This window comes from Juglans regia, chromosome 5 (assembly GCF_001411555.2).
Source record: "Juglans regia cultivar Chandler chromosome 5, Walnut 2.0, whole genome shotgun sequence".
NCBI lineage: Eukaryota > Viridiplantae > Streptophyta > Magnoliopsida > Fagales > Juglandaceae > Juglans > Juglans regia.
In genome coordinates, this window is record NC_049905.1 from 6,309,751 (window position 1) to 6,332,742 (window position 22,992).

A 22,992-nucleotide genomic window follows, 5' to 3' on the forward strand; every position below is an offset into this window, starting at 1 on the left:
TATTATGTAAATATTTTATTATATTTGTTATCCACACGTCTGAACTTTTCATTACGCCATGTTTGCACGTGTTAGTAAAGGAAAAAGCTCTCTTTTCAGGCCAAACCTCAGGAGCTGAGGTATGGACGAGCGAGAGAACAGTTTAGTACAACCACAGCCCGGGACGACACTCGGGCCTACAATCTACATGAGCACGACGTCGTTTCTTTCAGCATGCTACACAGCCCCCCACACACTATCTCACTTTTAAAATCAAATATCATAAGTTCGTAATGTCATTGTCAACAAAGAAGAGAATTAATACTACGAGTCTTAATATTATTACATGACCTTCAAAGTTCTAAATGGTGTGAACATTTGTTCCAGACCAAAACTGAAAAATGGAGGATTTTATTGACATATGTAATACATCAGTTTACTTGGTTCAGCGGCTCAGTCCTACCGACGAGAACTTTTGAAGTACTCGATACATGACTAGCAGAATTATTCGGCTCTGAAGCAAAATGAGCGCTCATCTCAAGTCCATTTCCCGATAGTGTCTTCAGCCTTTTTTTTTTTTTGGGTGTTTTTCGAGACATCTAAATCTATAAGCCCCTAAAAGCCCATCCGATATTGGCGTCAGAACAAGCCATTTGAAAGAATATTTTCCTGGAAGATATTTAGGACCTTATAAATGGAAAGAATACTCTACTTTCTAAGCAAATGAAGAATATGTCAAAAAGTACATTACTTGGTTACATTTCTTTCCCAAGGAATAACTGCAAGTTGCAGTTATCAACAAATACAGCTCCCTGGAGGGCGTTCTTCAGCCTCCCCCACAGATGAATCTACGAGTAGAAACGCTTCTAAGTGAAATCAAGTGGGTAGCAGATTGACTACACTATTCCAAACCGCAATCGGCAGCATCACCTCCCCGACAGCAACTAGAAAGTTAAATTTCGTGTTTAATCGAAAGAACAAGCATTACTTCCAACTATCCTTCACTATGACAACCTCCCACACTTCTAATTACTCCAGGATCTAAAGGTGAAATTAAAGAAGTAAGATCCATAATACAACTGGTAACTCGTTCAGATAGAACAAATATGGAACCTGGAAGAGGGAGATAATTTTGAATATTTGCAAAAGTAAATTCAATGGAAACAGTGCACAAATTGAGCCAAAGCATTATCCTTTGGCCTACCATTGGAAGAGTAAACCTCAGATACACCACCCCATCCGCCAAAACGGTGTCAGGTAATCCAGAATATCTAAGTTTACAGCTCCAAAGCCCGACTCGAGAGGTGCATCAAGATCTGCAGCCTCATCAATTACTTAAAAGGGCATACCAACTACATCCCTAAATATTGACATTCTGTGTTCAGACAAACTGAAAATCAAAACATAAACCCTCAAGAGCACAACAAATCAAAGATGTCGTTAGGTTCAGTGTAATCTCATGGATTCACACGTTTATATAAAGACAAGGCAAATCGTTGGACAGTTGAAGATGTCAATAGGTTCAGTGTAAGACACTCGAGGCACATAACAAGCATAAAAACTAGAATCTGACGGGCCAATTACGATCAAGATGAACCCACTAACGCTTCCATAAACGGTCAAAATTTCATCAAGGCCACTCTGCCATGCTATAAACCATCGAACCTTTTCAAGGAGATTATTCCAGACACTGCCTAGAACATGGACGCAAAACACAAACTGCAAGCACGCGCATGATTGAAGTTAAAGCATACACTTTAACAAGATATATTATAACAAAATATTAATAAATACAATAAAAAGTTAAGATGGTAATATATTTAGCTAACTCGATTAGTTAAAGAGTATTTGCAACATGAAAATCAAGTGATTGACTGATTATACAGTTTAAACTCGGTTTATTTTAGAAATCTCCAATGCTTTACAAAACATACACTTTTTTTTAGATAAGAACTTTATAAAACATACAAAATCAAGGACTCGAGATTTGGTAGCCATAATCAAAATAGCGTACATGCTTGAGTCAAAATATACCCGTAAGGCAATGACCACAAAAGCACAAAAATTGTAGATATTGACTTTTGTGCCAATATAGAATGCAATCCTGAAGTATATAATGGTCCTTCATAAATTTTTTTCAAAAGCTAACCATCCTCTCATTATTAAAGCATAGGACTATCATCATTGTCATCAAAAGATTTGAACACTCAATCATCTTCCTCATCTACTTAATCTAAAATTAATTGGACAGGTAAACAATAATAGTTAGAACTCATTTTATTTATTTTCTTCAAAAAGTTACAAAAGCACTTTTTTTGCAATTAAGCTCACTGGAAAAAGCTACAGATACCGAACTTAATTTTCATTTTTGTAAATGTGCTTTGCTTTTGATAGGAGAAGCACTTCAACCTTTGGCACTTTGCACTTCTTAAGTTTGCATTGACCAATACTAGTGTCATTGGATTATTGCTCCGTTTTAGTTCGTCTTCATTACAGATACATCTTTCTTTTATCATTGTCAGGCTATCCCATCTAAACACTCTAAAAAAATTCGATACTGGTTTCAAACCAAAACTATGAGAGCAGACAAAAAGGTGTTAAGCAATACAACCTTTAAAGAATCTGCCCTAAAAAAGCAAAACGCCAAACCTACGGGCCCCACAATGCAAGTGATTAATCTTCTTACTCAAATGGTCCAACAGATCCAAAATTCAAACTACTGGATCAAGTTTTACGACTGAACATAAAATTACAGAACGTGAGCCACATTTAGCAAGACGGCTGGGCAAGGGCAGACTACAAATCCCACCCAAACTACAAATCTATATTCCAGTACTCTCTCTTAGCTAGAACACACTTATATATGACCTATTCACCTAGGCAGGACATGCATAAACAACATATCCATGAATTCACATGCCCGTACCGATGCCCCTTAGATGCAAGCAAATCCACATGACACTTCGTTCAAATTCCAATAAATGATGAAAGCACAATTTTTAAATAACAGCACTCACCTGAAAATATCAACCTACCTTAGCAGCAAGCAATTTGGAGATTATCCACTTGCCTCTATAAAAAATTCACATAATTAAAATCAATCCCATGCCTAAAAATAAAAGCCCCTCCAGTTAGCGGTGAACGAGGGTTAAAGGAGAGAAGAGGTCTTGCTCAGAGTAAGTGAACAACCTACCTCTTAGTCTCCAGTTCAAGTATCCCGCCATAGGAACACAATAAAATCTCAGACCATAATTCATAGTTACAAACATGCTTTATGCTGAGGTTCCTTAATAAGGACGCGATCGATTCCCACCATGCTGATGTCTGTCAGGTCCAGATCCGTCTCTATAATTATCCCTACGCCTATCTCCTCCTCCATATCCACCTCTACCTCCACTCCTGTTGCAAATATGATAAGTCAGTGATAGCACTCCACAGAAACAGCAAACTTTGAATGCTAAACCAACCAACGAATCTGAATACTTGAAGCATGGTACTTAGTTTGCATACTACGGGCATACGTAAATATATAAGTAAAGAGGTACATGGTGAGTGGCCTATAAAGGTATATAGATAAGCATAATCAACAAAAGACAAATGAAAAAACTCTGTTCATCTAAAATGCCAAAGATTCTATTGGAGTTTCTCCAACAATAAATGCATTCCAAGACCATTTTTCATCTATTAGTATGTTTCACAACCATTCTGAGCCAATACTTTCTATTCCTTGATTGACCACATGGCCAAAAGAAGCATTCTGTAAAACATATAAGTTATAACTTAATGTCTTTTTTTCCAATGTGCCCCGTATATAGTTGCATGCTTAAAAATCACAATCTTCAAGTGGTATATGAACTCAGCTATAGCATGATAGCATCACAAGCATATATTTGCAAGTACAATCAATAATTGTAGTCTGAAAATCTGATAGCATTCCAAAACCAGCTATCAACAACATTGGAGAAACTGCTTCTCAAGGACTAAAAGAAGCTCCCCTGAATGTTCTCCCAAAGGCCATGATTATAAAAATGGTGGAGCCCAATCTTGGGAGCATGCGAGTTCAACAAGGAACTGTATAAAGTCTTAGGGTGTGTTTGGTTGTTGAAATCCATTAATGGAACCCATTACTTTTTCAACTTCCCATAAAAAAGTTACGAAAACCGCTTTGCACCAGTCCATCTAAGTTTGAGGTATTAACAGCCCTCCAATAGCACTATGCCATATCAGTAATTTCACTTAAATTATAATAGATTCATTACACTGAAATAATTTTTTAACTGTTTTTTAGAAGGAGCTATCCACAAAAACAAAACTGAAAATTCACTTATAATCCCAAAAAACCCCAAAGTAATAATCGAAAATTAAGTAAAAATATGACAGAACACGTTTTCAAAAGGAAATCCAGAGAGAGAGAAAGATGACAAACGTTGTAAGGAAACCCAGGTAGAGAGAAATTCTACTTAGAGACCGTACTTGTAATAAAAGGAAACCCAAAGAGAGATCAAACAACAGTGTAGATGACAAACAGAAAAAATTTAAGCAGCAACACTGTAATTCAAATGCGAGATGAGAAAATTACTGGCCGAGCAATTGAAACTGAAGCCGAGACAAGTGGAGGTTTGGTTCCAAAACGCAAGGCAATGTTTAATTGTTCATTAATGAATTTTCGCATCTTCTTGTTATTTTTTTGCAATAATTTAAGGGAAGAAATCAATGCGCTGCAGAACCAAGTGAAGCAAATAGAATTCTTGAAGAAATGCTGTGAAAATCTTGTTGGCGAGAATAGAAGATTGAAGAAAGAATGTGAAATCGGGAAAGTGAACGGGAACACAGCTTCGAGAGAGACGGGGATTGACAGAAATTTCACAAAGGAGGGTGAAGTGCCACCTTCGCGAGAGAGGGGTTTTGCTCGGGGTACCAGGCTGTGCGAGAGGGTGAGCCACCACAGTTATTCTTCTTGGACCGTCGCGAGAGGGGGGTTTGTGGTCTGGAGAAGGCCATGCGAGAGGGGGGCCTTGCTTTGAAGGAGGGGAGGGGAGGAGATTCTTATCTCCATGCGAGAGGGAGGCGAGGCGAGAGGATGAATGAGAATTTCAAATTTCTTGACGTGCGGCCACATGAAATGTATCCTGTGATGTCTACGTGTCACTCTCGTATTGGAGGGCTGTTATTTGAGGGTTATTGGAGTGACCAGTTATAAGTTTTTCTCAAAAGTTAAACCCATCTCAACCGACTTCATACATTCAAACACATATCTCAACCTATTTACATTCAAACACATCTCAATGGGACCCACAAAACACTAATATTCACAGATCAACTCAGATAATCTGAGATCACCTCAGCATCTAAATGCAACCTTAGTCTTTACAATGACATACAACAAGAACTTAAGTAAGACAAGTATTGCAATATTGGCCATGTTCGGCAACAATCATTTTCCATCTACAGTTGGAAGTTTTTTCCCAACTTCCGCAAACATACAAAACTAAAAAATATCTAAAAAATCACACTTCTCATCTCATAATATTTTCACTTATTCAATTAAAATAGCATTAAAAAAAATGTGGCCGACAGTGGCCCAAATCTGGCCATGTGGGTGCCACAACTGGCCATCCTGTGGTGGCTGGGCCACCTTGGGGGTGGTCCTCTGGGTGACCGTAGGTGGTCACAATTGGTCACCCCAATCTCTTAAATTCTTTTTTTTTCTCTTTTAATTTTAAATTTTCATTTGAATATTAATTTTTATAAAGTATTTATCATAAATTCATTATTCAAACATATTTTTAAGGTGAGATCCGCAACTTTCACAAAAACCTATAAAACTTCATCTCAACTTCGTTTCTTCACCACTCCTCAAAAACTTCCCAAGTTTTTACATCCCAACATCCACATAAACACTTCTCCAAGAAAGAGTAAATGAAACTACCTGAGAAATAGGAAGTTTGGCAATCCAGCCCAGAGAAAAAGCATGCATACAAAGCAACATAAACTTAGAGACAAACACAACAATCAACAAACAGAATCACAGACCCATACACATCATTCATCACAAAAGGAATCCATGACTCATCAACAGATTTACAAAAAAAAGAGGAGAATGAATTAGAAAAACTGAAATGCAAATATAACGCACTTCTCAAGCAGCGAGTAGATGATTCAAAAGCAACATGTCACTGCATAAGACATCTAATACCAACATATACAATTAAAAGAAAATGAGGACATTGGCCAGGGAAATACCGGTGGTCAAAGCTAGGTGGAGCTTTTGGTGCAGACTTCTCTGCCATCACAACATTGATTTTATATCCCCTCATATCGTAATCTGCCAACCAAGTTCCATGAAGTACACTCTAAAAAAATTATAAGAACAAGCTAAATATGGAAGATGGTAAGTACCGTTGAAAAAGCCTCCAGCTGAATGTGCAGCGGACGGATCTTCAAAGGCCAAACATGCGTCACCTTTGTTATTTCCCGTCTCATCTGTATATATTTTTATATTCCAGGGCCATTGATCCTTATATCCCCGTTTTTGCTTGATTCTTCCAACCTACACAGTGCATGTATCATCATTCATTACAATCCAGTCCAACATTACCATCAATAGGAAATTAACCAAACTGTCACTCAAACTCCTTCGCCCTGCCATCTCCATTACAGTTGATGCAGAGGAGGTAATATGGGGAAGTTCACCAATAAGGTAAGTGTTATAAATGTTTTTTTAATAAGAATGGAACTCTTTTGGAAGTTTACTAGATTATTTTCTTTTGAGGCCCCATTTGGTTTCACAGATGGTTTCAACCCACTCATCTCATCTCAACATCCAAACATCATTCAACACAAACACTTTTTCAATTTTAATTTACTACTATTCACAAACAATCTCACTACTATTCACAGATTTCTCATTTCATCTCATCTGTGTACTCAAATGAGGCCTGAATCTCACTAAACTAGTGTGTTGGGGAGCTACCTTGCTTTATGAGATTAATGGCTATACCCAAGCAGCAGCACTCTAACAAGAAAAACCTTCCTGGCATTTTTTTTTCCTTTGCCCAAAAAAAGGACTATTATTCTTATTCCCTATATCAACAAAGTTAATTAAACTCGAATAAATTACACTTTTTGAAAACAATATGTAAACCTACTTATCAAAAACAATATATAAAACCTAAAACAACACCAAATGTAGACAAATGAAATGCTGCCTGAACCTTTTTTGCAAAGGGTGAACGATGCGAATCATGCACCACTTACAAACAGTAAAATCTTAAATTCAAGGAGTTCAAAAGAAAGGATGGGGATATTACTTGTCCAATGCCTCCGAAGAGCTCCCTTAGTTCTTCAGTCGTCACATCTGGCGGCAAATTTGATATGTAGATTCTTGCGTTGTCACAAGTATCGTCACAATTCTCATCACACTGCTTCACCTTAGCAGCAGGGGCCTCAGCAGGAGCACCACCATATCCACCTCGACCACCAGCACCACGTCCACTATCGTATCCACCGGGTGCGCCACCACGGCTGCCACCTCTTACATTTCCAGGACCATCACCACCATAACCACCCACAGGAGGGCCGCCATAAGATGGTGCATACGATGTAGGCCCTCCAGCATAGTTTGTAGGCGGAGGAACAGCATCCATTCCATAATTTGCGTTCTCACCATATGAATTGTAAGGTGGCGGCTGGTTGCCACCAGCCCCACCATAAAAAGGTTGTGGTGCTGCTGAAGGAGCCTGACCATATACACCTTCTTCTTTTCCATATGAACCACCCCTATTGCCTCCCCCACCTCTACCATCATTATTACCGCCTCTACCTCCATTATATTCACTGCTTCTACCACCACCATAATTACCACCTCGACTGCCACCATATCCACCACCACTTCCACCTCTATTGTAACCGCCTCCGCTACCCCCACGATCACCTGCACCCGCAGGTGAGGGTGCACCGCATTTGTTACATTCAGTTCTTCTGGCAAAGTTCAAGTTCCCACATCTATATACAAATTGTACACCAGTTTCAGTAACAATCAGTTTTAAGTTCAAGTGTTCAAACGTTAACACCGAAAAGAACAAGAAAACACGCGGGAAGAGAAAACAGACGAAGAGCAAATCCGAGAAAGACAGAACTCACCCTGGATTAGGGCAAAGCCAATCTCCATCTCTGCCACTCCCACCACGTCCACCACCACCACCTCCTCCTCCTCGGCCACCACCTCCACCGCCTCGGCCACCACGATCTCCTCCAGGATACCCTGCAACAAAGATCCAATCGGATAATAAATAATTTAAGCAAACAAGCTTACCCTAGCAAATCGATCAGAAAAAGACGAAGGCGACTAAGATACGGCAACTTAGGTACCTCGACCACCAAATCCGCCTCCACCCCCTCGGCCGCCACGGCCGCCATAACCACCATCGCTATTTCCTCCTCCATAGCCTCCCGCACCACCACCGGCACCGCCCCCACCGTATCCACCAGAGCCGCCACTTCCACCATATCCTCCGCCACTACCGCCATAGCCTCCCCCATCGTATCCTCCAGCACCGCCAGTAGCTCCGTAGTGCGGAGGGGGGCCGGACTCGCCGGCTTCTTGTCCGTACATACCAGACATGTTCTACAGAGATCTAGGGTTTGTCGCAGAGAGAGAGAGAAAGAGCGCAAAAGGGATTAGGATGTAAACGCAGACTATGGTTTATATATCGCAACTTGGAAGGGGCTAGAGAGATATCTCTCCTTGCGGTCTTTATTTATTTATTTATTTTCATTTTGGCCGACTTATCTATCTACTATGCATTTTGTCTATTTTAATTTCTGTCTATAATTTTTTTTTCTAAAAATATTTTTTTGGATACAGAGCAAAAGATAAATATTAAGATACTTTGAATTACAATTTTTTGAATTGATTTAGGTTACATTTGGATCTTGAGATAATCTAAAATAATTTATAAATAATAATAAATAATATTAAAAAAGTAATAAATAATATGTAAATAATAATAAAGTAATCTCAAATTACCTCTCTAACCAAACACAATCGATTATACTTTGAGTTATCAAAACTGATAATGATACCCTAATCTACTAATTTTTTTTAATTAGAAAATACGTGTCATAATCTTGATAATAAGATATTAAATAATGGTGCAAGTGGTAAATTTTAAGTAAAAGTTTTACTAGGTACAAACGAATTTGCGCACCAAATGGCATATCAATACTTACATGACCTTTTTTATTGAAAAGAAAAATAAAAAAAGAATAAGATCTTCTATCTTATAAAAATTATTTTCGTCTTCAATTTATACCATTTCCTTAAACAAATACCTTACATGTCAACATCAATACATAATTTGATGCAGGAACTTGTTTGCAATAAGACTTTTCTATTTTCAAATTTCATGACCATAAATACACGTTGTCGAGTACTAGGGCTGCAAATGGTCCGGTCCGGTCCGATCCAGCGATAGACCGAATATTCATTTTTCCGAACCAGACCGGACCGAACACCCAAAGGGACACCGGACCGATAGCTGGTCTGATCCGGTCCAGTCGGTCTGGCATATTTTTTTTTATTTTTTTAAATAATTAATAAAAAAAATTTATTTAAAATACTAAATTAAATTAAGTGACTTCTTAATGTAGATTATGTAACAAACTCAATAAAAAAATATTTTATATAGTCAATGATAATAAATTAGATGAAAATTATATTATTAATTTATATAATTACTATATAATTAACTAATTGATATTATATATTTATTAATTCATAGAATATTAATAAGTGTTAATAGCATATTTAAAATTTTATATTGTTAATAGTGATAGGTTAGATGAAGATATATATAAAATATTGTTAATTTATAGAATATTAACAAGTATTAATAATATATTTAAAAATTTATATTGTTAATTGTATAATTATTATATATAAAAAATATTTTTTTATTTTATTTTTCATTCGGTCCGGTCCGGTCCGAAAAAACCGTGGACCGTGGACCGGACCAAATGTTTTCGGTCCTCTAAAATGTGGACCGGACCGGACCGGACTGGTCTAAGTCTCGGTCCGGTCCAGTCGGACCAAAACGGTCGGTCCGTTAGGTCCGACCGGACCGTTTATCACCCCTATCGAGTACACGGTCAAATAATTACTTTAAACAAAATTGAAAAATAATATATTTTTTTATAAAATTATACCATATGCAGCCTAACCTATTAAAAAATGATAAATGACATCATAAATATACATTGCATAACCTATTTAAAATAATAAGAGATATTATAATACAATTTTTTTATAACTATTTTACAACTCATTTTCAAACCACCAATAAAATATACAACTCTATTACAAATAAATCTTAATATTATAAAACTACCTTTTATTTCACGTAGAGTTGTAAATTAATTGTAAAATAATTATGAAGTTATCATTTTCTAATTATTAAATAGAAAATGATGATCTTATAACTATTTTTTATAACTTTTATACAAGCATGTCTTAAATGATGGATACTTTTATAAAATAACTTATAAAAGTAATATCAATTTACATAAATATCTTCAATTTAATACATGATTGTATAAAAATTGTAAAAAATAGTTGTAAGTGCATCATTACTTGAAGGGTCTTGCTAGGTACAAGCGGTTTGGTGCATCAAACCACGTACTGATGCTGATATGATTTTTTTTATTGAAAAAAAATGTAAAAAAAAAAATTGAGAAAATAAAAGGTTCTCTATCTCATGAAAATCATTTTCGTCTTCAATTCGCAACGTTTCATTAAATATGTCTTACATGTCAGTATTGGTGTGCGATTTGGTATATAAACTCACTTGCAAGAAGACTTTTCCTTTAATTTAAATCTAATTTTGTTGAAATTAGATATGTTAGATGTGAAATACGTGTCGGTCACGTAATAGGATACAAGAAACATGTAACTAACATTTAAGAGCATTGGCAATGGTCAAATCCAAAAGTTTGATTAAAACTATAGCTTTTGGCTAAAGTCCAAATCAATAAAGATATAGATCCACATTGGACTAGTCATCTCAAAGTCAAAATAATAATATAATATTATATATTTTAATAATAATTTTTATAAATTTTTTTTAATGATTTACAAATACACATTTTATCTCCACAAAATGCTTGTCATAAACCATTGAGCAATATTTCCACCAACATTCAGCAAATACACAATATATTTGCACCAACATTCAGTAACCTTTGATCTAATTTTTACAAATACACATTCAGCAATATTTCCACCAACATTTGCACCAACAAAACAGTTCATAAACCAGTTGCTACCAAACATTTCTCCCAACAAAACAAACCATCTATACAGATTTCCACCAATTCAATAGCAATATCTAGTCAAATTGCTAGAAGTAGCAGTACCCAATATACAAATTTTCACCAAAAATCAAAGATCATGTCATTTATATCCCAACAGTAGCAATACTCAATATACCAGTAGCAACATTTTTGCCCATAGTTTTCACCAACTTCAGACTGTACATTTCAGTCTATACAAAACATCTACTAGACATAAAAACATTTCCACAAAACATTTGACACCTAGTTGCTACCCAGCCACATGTTTCTCCAGCTCACATGTGGCTGGGCAGCCACTAAAATCAAAACAAAAATAACCTCTACATCCAATTACACATCTTCATAAGGTGTCAATGGAGATATAGATATACCTCCAAAATGGGACTTCGATGCCTAAAAAATTTTCCTATGAATATTAAGGAAGTATTCTTTCTGCATGGCATTCATGCGAGCAAGATCTAATCTCATCATCTTCGCCTAGATTTTTTCTTCTTTAGTTCAAATTCAAAATATGGATGTAGAGGTTATTTTTGTTTTGATTTTAGTGGCTGCCCAGCCACATGTTCATAAGGTGTCAATGGAGATATAGATATACCTCCAAAATGGGACTTCGATGCCTAAAAAATTTTCCTATGAATATTAAGGAAGTATTCTTTCTGCATGGCATTCATGCGAGCAAGATCTAATCTCATCATCTTCGCCTAGATTTTTTCTTCTTTAGTTCAAATTCAAAATATCTATTGCGATCTGCCTTCAACACAGCTGCTCTCTGCTCTACCACGCACCGGTGTCTATCGTCGGTCATTCAAGCTAAGGCCATGTTGATCTCGACATCATGACCTTCTCAAGACTTTCGATTCCTCTCCCTTTCTTTCTTAGTTTTTTTGCCTAAAGGTCTCTCATGAAGAACCTCCACGTTCTCCTTCACAGTAGCGCTCACAACTTCACTTTCCTGCTCAATGGCTGGATGTTTATCATGTGGCATTCTCCTTGTACCAAGGGTGGAAATGTATTGCTGTCATTTTGGTTGGCATCTCAAAAGACACCAACAATGCTCCATTGTGAAACTTGCCTTTTCGATTTCTTTGTACATAAATCTTGTCTTCTCTATCTAGAAAGGTGAATGAATATTGTTAGTTCATAAATTAGTCCTACATAATTGCATAATTAAAGGAAAAGACTACAAATCTTGTGTTGCTTCGTTGCACCACTTGGGTGCAATGATTCTACCTGTACTAAAAATGCACAAAACTTATTTGTACATTTCTGAATCGAGGACCACCGATTCATCAAATAGCCTACAGAACGGTTCACTGTGTTTGATTTTTTATATTCATGATAAAAATCTAAATTTTGTCCGACATTTGAGTGGATTTTTTATTAGTACCCCTTATAGCATCAATGTTAATATTGAGCAAAGCTGAGAGGAGGAGGTTATCCTCCTCTACAATGAAAGATGCACCTCTTTAAATTTTTTTTGTAGGAGGCCTCTTTTCACTGTCAATAGAGGTTGCTTGGACTACAACATTAAAATGTTGCATTACGGTGCTATTACAACCTTCTCTTCCACTTTTTAAGAGAGTGGTGAAGAAGGAGTCATCATCGAATGGTGTATTCATCCTTGAAAAATATTACATTTTTAAAGAGTCAGCCATGAATATTTATCTTTTGAAAAAAAACAACATAGCAAGTATGCAACCTCAGTGAAAGATAGCAATTGGAGAAGCTATTTCAAATATGCAGCACACAAACATTTTGTGAATGTTAATGCTGAAAATGAAAGGACATGATCTATAACTCCAAGTATTCAAATTTAGCACATCTAACTCAGTGCAAATATATGCCTAGTTCAATATAAAAAAAAACCAAACCAAGTAATAAAAATTGTCCAGCCATGAGCATATATACATCATTAAAACTGTCCAGCCATAAGCATATACACAAGTAATAAAAACTATCTAGCTAGATTATGACCAATGAGGATCAGAAGAATGTCTGAGTTATAGCCAATGAGTATAAAAAAAATCCAAGCCATGTTCAGTATAAAAACAAAAAAACAAACTTAACTCAGTGCAAATATATGTCATTTCCAAACCGAACTTGTGCAAACTTAACTCAGTGCAAATATATTCCTATTTCAATATAAAAAACCAAACCAAACTTATTCATGCCATTTCCAAACTCAGTGCAAATATAAAACAATAGAGAACATAAATCCAACCCACTATACATGCCAGCAAATAAGCAAACCAGCAAATCAAAAACTAAAATCAGTAAACCATCACAGATTTAAAGCAAGAACACTTTAACAAAACCTATATATATATATATATATTATATATATATATTTACATATTAATTGGTAAGTTTGTGTTCTATATATTCTTTTCTATCTGTACTGTTATTTGGTCTTTGATGCCATGGCCATCAGGAACTGGATTTTTTGGTTGAGGGGAAGAATAGTGAGAAATACGGATAACTTTAGGAAGTTGTCTCCTCATATTGCAGACTATGTATATACGCCAAAAGTATATTGGAATTTAAATACCTCAAAATTGTTAACCATGAAATTTATGGATGGTGCACAAATAAATGATGTGAAGACCATTCAAAGGCTTAGATTTCAACCAAATGAAGTTGCAAAACTAGTAAGTTCATAGGTCTTATGAAGAAATAGACAGTGTTTGAAGAAATACACACTAATGTACTTTATCAAGTTAGTCAAAAGGAGCATTCTAGGTAAAGCTTTCTTGTTTTAAAAGTATAAGCATATTTTTTGTTCTAATCTACTGTTGGTTTAATATTTTAACTGTGACAATCATGAATCTGCCTAGTCCCAACCCCAAACCATTTGATTGGAACCGTTCTAGGTCTATTTTTGCCCTTATGGGCATATCATCTCATCTATAGTAACTGTCTAATGAAACATAATACAACATTATATGACCTTAATCCCATCGTATTCACTCTGGTATCATGAAACCTTTTTATCTTCACAAATTTTACAATTATTCTCTTCTAGTGTTTTCTTTGAAAAATACTACACTTGGAGTTCTTTATAAACTTCTCCCATCTCATATACAAGTGAGAGAAAATCACAGTTGATATTCCATTGACACTTCATCATGCATGACTTGAAGTTGTAGTTCTTTTAGATTATAAGCAAATGCATCCAACATATTTTCTCCAAAGTGCAAATCAAGTGAATCAAAGTAGTAGTAAGGGGCCTAATGGCATATTTTTGTGACAAATTACATCTAGTAGCAACCTGCCCCAAGTCACCCAACAAGAAGTTTACAAAATCTGAGGTATGAAACAAACCATCTAAACTTATGGATTTTTTACTTTACAAGTTAATCATAATAATATCACTTCTCTTGCAATCTGAAAACTTCCTCTTATTTTGAACTTTAACAAATCCAAGAAAGATTTGTTTGGAAATACACTATAAACTAATATGCTCTTCAAACGTACAAATTCAAATCACTTATACCCCACGACTGTTAATATAAAAACCAATTTGGCTAGTAATTACATTCTTGTTATTTTTGGTAGAAAATTGGGTTTTACAAATATGGACATGACATGTTTAGGACAAATCTCTGTAGAAAAACATGGACGTGATAAAAAAATAAAACCTAAAACATGGACATGATCACAAAAATATAGACATGTTCAGGACAAATTTTGTGTTCTGATTATAAAATCAAAACCTAAAAGAAAATCACTAAAATACAACCACTAAACTTAGCAAAATACAACCAACGACAGCAAAAATATCACAAAATCAAGTAAGATCAAAGAGAAATTTCAAAAACTTTTACCCTTGCATATATTCAAATCGAAAAAAAGTCTTGGAGAGAGAGTCTAGAGCTTTGGATCAAAGTTCCTTAGAAGGCGTCATAGCACAGGCCGAAAGGAAGCTAGCTTTCGATTGTTGGTGTAGAACAAACACAAAGGGTTGTTGTTTGGTCCTTCACCTAGGCCAACGAAAGGACAATGGCTGGATGGAGAGAGAAAGTGACAACACCACCCTGAATTGGCGGGAGGTATAAGTAAGTTTTATTTGAGATGATAATGACACGTAGTACCTCCTACCACTTATTTATTATTTGTTTTTATTATTTTTTTAATATTTTTTATTTAATACTTAAGAAAGTGATTATAGTGAAGTTATATATATTTTTTTAAAGAGTACTACTACAGGCAGGCACAAGGCCGTGCCTGCGCGCGGATGCTACTGACGTGGCATTTTGCCAAGTCAGCAACCATGTATTAAAAAAAAAGAAAAATAAAAAGAAGCACAAAAGCTGAAAAGGAGAGAACAAGCGGGAGAACTAAAATTAGAAGTAGAAAAGCCGATTACGAAGAGAACAAGCGGGAGAAATTGAAATTAGAAGTAGAGAAGCCGAGATTTCACCGTCAAAGTAAGTGTTTTAGGGAAGAACCCCTTTTTTTTATTCTTTTTTCGTCTTGCTTAGCTGTAAAACTGTCGGTTACTGTTCACATTTCGACTCTTTTGTGAGTTTTCTTTTTTTGAAGTCATGAGGTGTGGGCACTGGGTGTTTGATGAGTGATGTAACACCCAAGTGTATTCTTGTGGTATATTTTGTTTGTATATATATGGGACTTTCCAGCATCTAATTGGACGTGATATAAGAAAAGAATCAAAATTTATGAACTGGCAAGTGGAAACTTTGTCTTGTATTTTGGCATTGCTTTTCAAAAGCTGAAAATTTTTTTTTATAAAGTTAGTGTGCTTTGTGTGGGGTTTGATTTAAATATCATAAATATTTTTTTTGTTCAGTGTCAATTATGGTATAAAATTGATGCCTTTCTTTTACATAAAGTTGTCCATGTTTTGGGCTCTGGATGTAGGTATGGTGCTTGAATTAAATGGTATTCTTAACAATAATAAATTCAATTGTATACGAGAAATAAAACCAATATGGAGAAATCTTATGTCTGAGCAAATGATACAAACAATCACCAAACATTAATATGTGGAAATCCATGGTATCATTTGTCATACAAAAAATCCATAGTATCTATGCATGTAAGCTTGGCTGGTTTTTAAAAAATGCCCAACTTGATTGTAATATTTTTTCCTCAAAAAATGCCGAGTGAAAAAATGTTAAGTTCCCAACTTGATTATGTATATATGTTACTGCAAATTTGTATAAAGATTTATTGTAAAAAGTTGCATTCAGTGTTACTGTAATATTTACGTAAAAAGTAAGACCCACTTGATTTCATTATTGAGGTAAATGGAGAAAAAGAAAGAAGATACATCCAGCATAACAGCTCTTATCACCAATCCATCAACGCAGGTATTGTAAACCTCTTTCAACAGTTGGCGTGTGTTTATTTTATGTGCAGTCATTGTCCACTTGGGTTGATTAGCATTATGTTGCTATATGTTAGGACATATCAAGACCACTGCATCCAAATTACATGCCAAGTTACTACGGTCCAGTGCCTCATGCGTGATTACCATCTTTTGTGCCTCCTCCAAGTATCAGCACATATCCATGGAGCAACCAAGTGATCGTTGGATGGTAAAGTAGTTCATGAGATTTATGTTATGAACTTGAATATTTGATCTAATTATTTATTTTTAATTATTTTTTGGAAAACTGCGGCAAGACCCATGGAGCTCTATTGTCATTGCCACGACAAGTGCTGCCATACCAATGATGGGACCTCCTCCAACTGCCTACCCATATCCATGGAGCAACCAGGTGATAATTTCTTAGAATATTTATTGCAATTAGTGTGCTTTAATTTTCTAAACTTGAATATTTCGTCTAATTATTTAACTTTAAATTTTTTATGGAAAACTGCAGCAACACCCATGGAACACTACCTCAGCTACCACGTCAAGTACTACTACCTTGAGTAGTTCCGCTCCCGCGTCAAGTACTGCTGCCTTGTATAATTCCACCATACCAATGATGGGACCTCCTCCAACTGTCTACCCATATCCATGGAGCAACCATGTGATCATTTTTTAAAGTATTTATTATAGTTAATGTTATATTTGAATATTGGTCTAACTATTTATGTTTACATTTTTTTTTGAAAACTATAGCAACACCCATAGATCTCTACTTCCGCTCTCATGTCTAGTTCCGCAAGTAGTGTCAGCTCTAGTATAGCTGTCAGTTCTAGTGTACAAAGCAGCACTAGTGTCGCTACTAGCTCTTGTTCGGCTTTACCAACATTTATTCCTCAAACTTCTACCAACCCATATCCATGTGGCAGTGAGGTGATGTCTTAGATTCTCCACATGCACTATCTTTTATATTATCCATAACATATTTTTACATATAATACTTTTTTTCTCCTATTTTATAGGAAAATAAAGTGCAGCAAAGTAACTCTGTTGAAGAAATTAGTGAGGCCACATTAGACTCGATAGAAGTTGAAACGCAATCTAATACCTCTTTGGATAATACGATTGATACTAAGGAGGCTGTCACTGATAGGGGTGATATCACTGAGAAGCCAAAGCCAGAGATGCGCTTTGAGTCGGAGAATGAGTTAATGAATTACTATAACCAATACGGAAAGTAATGTGATTTTTCGGTAATGACACAAATGAGTAAAAGAGAGAAATATGAAACTGTGAAATATGTCACTGTGGGATGTGCTCGGGCTGGCAAGGCATGAAATAGGGCATCAAACGTCTCCAAGCCTCGGCCAACAAGCAAGACAGACTGCAAGGCAAGGATGAATGTCATGTTAAAGGATGGGAAGCTGTGTGTCACATCCGTATTTAACACACACAATCATGTGCTCAATCTAAAAAAATACAGGTTTTTCAGATGCAACAGAGAAGTTAATGAGTCTGTTAGGAAAGTGTTGGATACAAATGATGTAGCTGGCATACGGATTAATAAGAGTTTCCATGCTCTTGTCACTGAGGCGGGTGGATTTGAGAACGTACCATTTGGAGAAAAATATTGTCGCAACTATATTGACAAGGCATGACACCTGCGCCTTGGTAAAGGTGGTGCTCAAACGTTATTTGAGTATTTTAGAATGATGTAATACAAGAATGATGTTTTTTTCAATCTCATGGAATTGGACGATGATGATAGACTGAAAAGTATTTTTTGGGTAGACGCCCGTAGTAGAGGGGCCTACAACTACTTTGGAGATGTGGTAACATTCAATATCACATACCTGACAAATAGGTATGGAATGTCATTTGCACCTTTTGTAGGTGTAAACTATCATGAACAATCAATTATCTTGGGTGCAGGCCTTATTTCAAGTGAGGATACATAATCGTTGTTTGGTGATTTAAAGCTTGGCTTGATTGCATGGATGGAAAAACGCCGAATACTATTATTACAAATCAAGATCGCGCAATGAAAAATGTCATCGCCATACATATTACTTGTGGCACATATTACGAAAGGTCATTGAGAAACTTGGTTCCCATGGTCAATACAAATGTGGCCAGAAAAGTAAGTTGTTATCTTGTGTATATGATTCTCTTACAATTGAGGAGTTTGAGAATTCTTGGAAAAGCCTCAATGATACTTTCAACTTGCATAAAAATGCATGGTTGCAAAGCTTATATGCGGAAATAGAGTTTTGGGTACCGGTATATTTAAAGAACTCGTTTTGGGCTGGAATGAGTACAACTCAACCCAGTGAGAGCATGAATGCTTTCTTCGATGGCTACGTGCATGCCAGAACAAACCTTAAAGAATTTGTTGATCAGTTCGACAATGCTCTCAAGAAAAAAGTTGAGAACGAAAACCAAGCTAATTTCAATTCATTTAACTTCATCATTCATTGCATATCACACTTGGCTCTTGAGAAGTTTCAAGATGTATACACAAATACAAAATTTAAGGAGATTCAACAAGAGATAATGGGAATGATATATTGTCATTGTCGTTTCAAGAAAATGGATGGAGTAATCGCAACTTACTCGGTCGATGATCAAGTAAAGGTTGAAGATTTCATCAAGGAGATTACATATACTCTTTACTTTAATGAGGCCGAGTGTGAGGCAAAGTGTGTTTGTGGATTGTTTGAGATGCGAGGGATAATATATAGATATATTTTTGTAATCTTTTCAGCTAAGAAAGTCCGTGAATTGCCAGAAAAGTACATATTAGACCGGTGGAGAAAAGACATAAAACGGGCTTATACTATTATTTCGACCAGTTATGACGTTGTTGATCATAGACCCGAAACTGTTAGGTATAAATGTATTTTGAGAACTTTCAATGAGGTAATAACAAATGCAGTTTCGTGCGATGAGCATACTGAAGAAATGATTTCAAACTTGTATACGATGAATGAGGTATGGCGCACATCGAAGCCCTCCAACACAGATTCCAATGTTGGAGGAAGTACCGTGAATGCAGTCACAAAATGAAGTTTCAAAAAGGTGCTAAGTCCCCATGTTGTCAGAGGCAAGGGAAGACCTCCGTGTAAGAGGAGGATGTCGACGATGGAGGGACAAGTGAAGAAAATTAAAACTAAGACTGCGAATAAGAAAAAATATAAGGGAAAAAGCAGACTGGTGAGAGCATATTTATTGTCATTATTACCTAATGTTCATAGGCATAGATTTGATAATATACTATTACTTCTATTTACTTGCTTCTCTCTAATTATTTTTTATGTTGTCAGAGGCGTAGATTGGACACCAAACTATTGGAAAGCAGTGAAAACCAACTCGCCTTATCAGGAATGAGGATGTAAGAAAATGTACAAACTCCCATAATAGTCAATGAAGAAAGTGGACAACATCCAGTGATGGGGACACAAGAAAGTGTACAATTACCCTCGAATTCATTTTATTGTATAGTTTGTGGTTTTTATTATGTGGGTCTTACTTTTTCTGCTATTATGTTCACAGATGCAACTAGGAATGGATGGAATGCAGACGAAGACGGCATATGGAACGCAACCAAGCAATTTCTTGTAACAAGATTTTAGAAATCCATTATGTTTACTTATGTTGTGTGTTGATAGAATTTGGGTTATTTGTGGTTTGTTGGCATGTGTGTGTTATGGGTGATTTGTAGGAATTTGTGTGTTGGTGTTGATATGTTGGAGTGTGTTATGTATTAGTGGTGAAAATGTACGTTTTGTATATGTGACTTAATATTTGAGCCCACGCTTTGTACATTTTGTATCCAAGTTCGCTATATATGTAAATTTGAGTTTGTATCCGAGTACTCAATTTATGTGGTTTTGATTGAATGTGAATGTCATTAGTTTATGAGTTGAGATGATACTGTGTTTGATATTGCCTCTTATGTCCACGTGGAAAAAAGTAAATCAATAAACCTGTAGTTTAGTCCTGTCAAATATTCTGACAAAATGATCAGGTTGGTAAGTTATTTTCACGCATATATATACTTTTTTAATAAGCAGTGACATGTTCAGACAAAATAAAGTCTTAGGATTGAAGATTTTATACAAATCAGAATAAAGTCTCAAATACATAATTTTAAAGTCTCGACTTACAAATGCTAAGTTTCTATAAAATACAAATACAAACTCGTCAACGCAGTGAGAGTATCAAATACAAGTAAATAACTATGGCTATTAGCTAAAGTACAAGAAATAGTTTGCGTGCATGCAGCATGTCGGCTTCTTGATTGCGAAACTGGGCGTGATTATTATGGAGTGCCAACTCCCTCTTCCCGAACTCTGCATCTCTCTTTTTAAGTTCATCATCTTTCCTTAATACTTCTACTTCTCTCTTTTTAAAAGAGTTCTTCATCTTTCCTTAATTCTGCTTCTCTCTTTTTAAGTTTTCCTCTTTCCTTAATACTTCTGCTTCTCTCTTTACAAGGATTTGCTCTTTGTATTCACTACTATCTGACCACTTGAAAAACTTGCACTGTGGTAATCTCTGATTATAAATAAATAATTAAGTATGTTTGACGTCAAAATTTTTGAATAAAACAATAATATGAAAACATAAACTTGCAAGTACTTTTAATTGCGTCTACATCTTTGTTATAGAGTGGACACCCAAAGAATGTTCACTCCGGATTTCTTCGAGTATTTGATATTCTAAGTACATCTTGATTCCCACAGTTGCACATTGGGACGTTACTCGATGTATGATTAAGCAACGATGTTGAAGCAACTGATGACGACATTCTAAATCTATCAACGAAATAGAACAGCACCTCCAACAATATAGTCAGTGAGTTTTTGTATATTGTAGCATGCAAACCCTTCCTTTGCAAAATGTGTTAAGAGTTTGTGTTATGATTTTTTTTTTCACTAGCTAATGGCTTACACATCCCAGCCTGTTCTCCTAATTTAATTAGCCAATATAAACTAAAGATGCCAATAAAAACTAGCCAATACAGTTGTTAAGCATACCATGAATAGCATGAAAGACTTACTAACTATCTTCATTAGTTCAGTGCGCAGTTTAAGAACAAGAGAAAACTCTGCATTATTTGCAGCACTTAGACTGATTTAAGAACATCAGAAAACTAATGAAGATAGTTAGTATAATGATTTTATTAATCCACATCAACCGCGTACTCAATTCAATCCAACTTCAATTATAATGCTCCTTCTCCATATATTTACAATAATAACCCAATGGCTTCACCATTCAACCCAATCACACAATTGTAAAGTCAACATTTTACACTTCACACAATAGCTATGTAATCTTGGTTTAGAATCAAGATAAGGCCCATGAGTCACTTGGAAGTCTCAATAATAAGTTCATTTCAAGAGAGGCTAAGTTTCTTGGTGAGGTTTCATGGTGTCAAAGCATGAGAATTGTGGTCTAATGCTTGTCCACCACATTTCCTACATTAAAAGTAAAGTAGAACCATGAATGAAGGCTATTCAGATGAAGAAAAATAGGAAAAATCTAAGGGAACACAGGTAAAACCAAAACTAAGTTTACCTAGTATTTACACTTCAGACAGTTATATACCAATGGCTAGATGAAAACTGATTTTGACAAGAAGTTTATTATGTATGTCTCGATTTTTTAGTACTCTAGCATGTCACAAAATGATAGATATAACTAAATTGAATTTACATAGGAAAGAGAAAGAACAAGGGTTGATTAGAGGCTAGAAATTGGAATGCTAAGCTTGAAAGCAAACTTTTTCTTCACAAGTTGGACAACTAACAACTTGTGCATTTTCATGTTTTCTTCCCAATTAAGATGTCACAAATACATGTAGTACTAGTGAGTAGCTCCCTATAGCTAACATCCAAATTATTGGCCTTGATCCCCTCTCTAAAATAATTAACATTAAAAATTCATAGAACATGTCCCATCTATATATAGTAAAATCCCCTCGCCACCAAAATAAGCTAGTTATATCACAGAAATGTCAGCTAAAGTGCTAGCCATTGCTAAATGAAAAATCTAAATCATTCAAGGGTCATTGACTTCTAAATATAACCAGCTTTAACCAATAACTACAAAAGAAAACACGAATCATTCAAACACGAATCATTCAAGGGTCATTGACTTCTAAATAGCTTCTTTTTGGAAAGTTAGAACATAACTACAAAAGAAAGTTAGAAAATAGCTTCTGAATCATTCAAAAGAATGCCGTCATCAGTTGCCAATGATGTAGATATTGTGGATAAAAATAGACTCAATGAAATTTTCCAATTCCATCCACCAACTTTCCA

At 35.6% G+C, this 22,992-nt stretch overlaps 2 protein-coding genes across 6 annotated transcripts; one reads left to right on the forward strand and one right to left on the reverse strand.

The window, feature by feature from the left end:
* Positions 1-1,098: 1,098 nt before the first annotated feature.
* On the reverse strand, positions 1,099-8,678 carry LOC108989887 (transcription initiation factor TFIID subunit 15b). 5 transcript variants are annotated; one of them, XR_004801529.1, is made up of 8 exons: positions 8,350-8,678; positions 8,122-8,242; positions 7,290-7,983; positions 6,379-6,529; positions 6,223-6,304; positions 3,173-3,378; positions 3,015-3,051; positions 1,099-1,698 (listed from the first exon to the last, which is right to left on the reverse strand). XR_004801529.1 is itself a non-coding variant. In XM_035690127.1 (6 exons), the coding sequence occupies exons 1-6, from the start codon at positions 8,600-8,602 to the stop codon at positions 3,267-3,269; spliced, it is 1,413 nt and encodes a 470-aa protein (XP_035546020.1). In that variant the 5' UTR covers positions 8,603-8,678; the 3' UTR covers positions 2,920-3,266. The 5 variants fall into 5 exon arrangements, 1 of the variants encoding a protein (XP_035546020.1); XR_004801528.1 differs by having other exon boundaries at positions 2,997-3,051; XR_004801527.1 differs by having other exon boundaries at positions 3,015-3,378.
* Positions 8,679-19,000: 10,322 nt separating this feature from the next.
* LOC108979843 (protein FAR-RED IMPAIRED RESPONSE 1-like) lies at positions 19,001-19,729 on the forward strand. The gene has a single exon (XM_018950610.1). The coding sequence runs from the start codon at positions 19,001-19,003 to the stop codon at positions 19,727-19,729; it is 729 nt and encodes a 242-aa protein (XP_018806155.1).
* Positions 19,730-22,992: the final 3,263 nt, after the last annotated feature.

Excerpts from the sequence above, each read along its gene's own strand:
- LOC108979843 (XM_018950610.1), top strand. The coding sequence starts at position 19,001 with ATGAATGCTTTCTTCGATGGCTACGTGCATGCCAGAACAAACCTTAAA.
- LOC108989887 (XM_035690127.1), bottom strand. The coding sequence starts at position 8,602 with ATGTCTGGTATGTACGGACAAGAAGCCGGCGAGTCCGGCCCCCCTCCG. Across the intron at positions 7,984-8,121 it reads TGGCTTTGCCCTAATCCAGG|ATGTGGGAACTTGAACTTTG; the intron begins GTGAGTTCTGTC and ends ATTTGTATATAG. Across the intron at positions 6,305-6,378 it reads AGCTGGAGGCTTTTTCAACG|ATTACGATATGAGGGGATAT; the intron begins GTACTTACCATC and ends CTTGGTTGGCAG.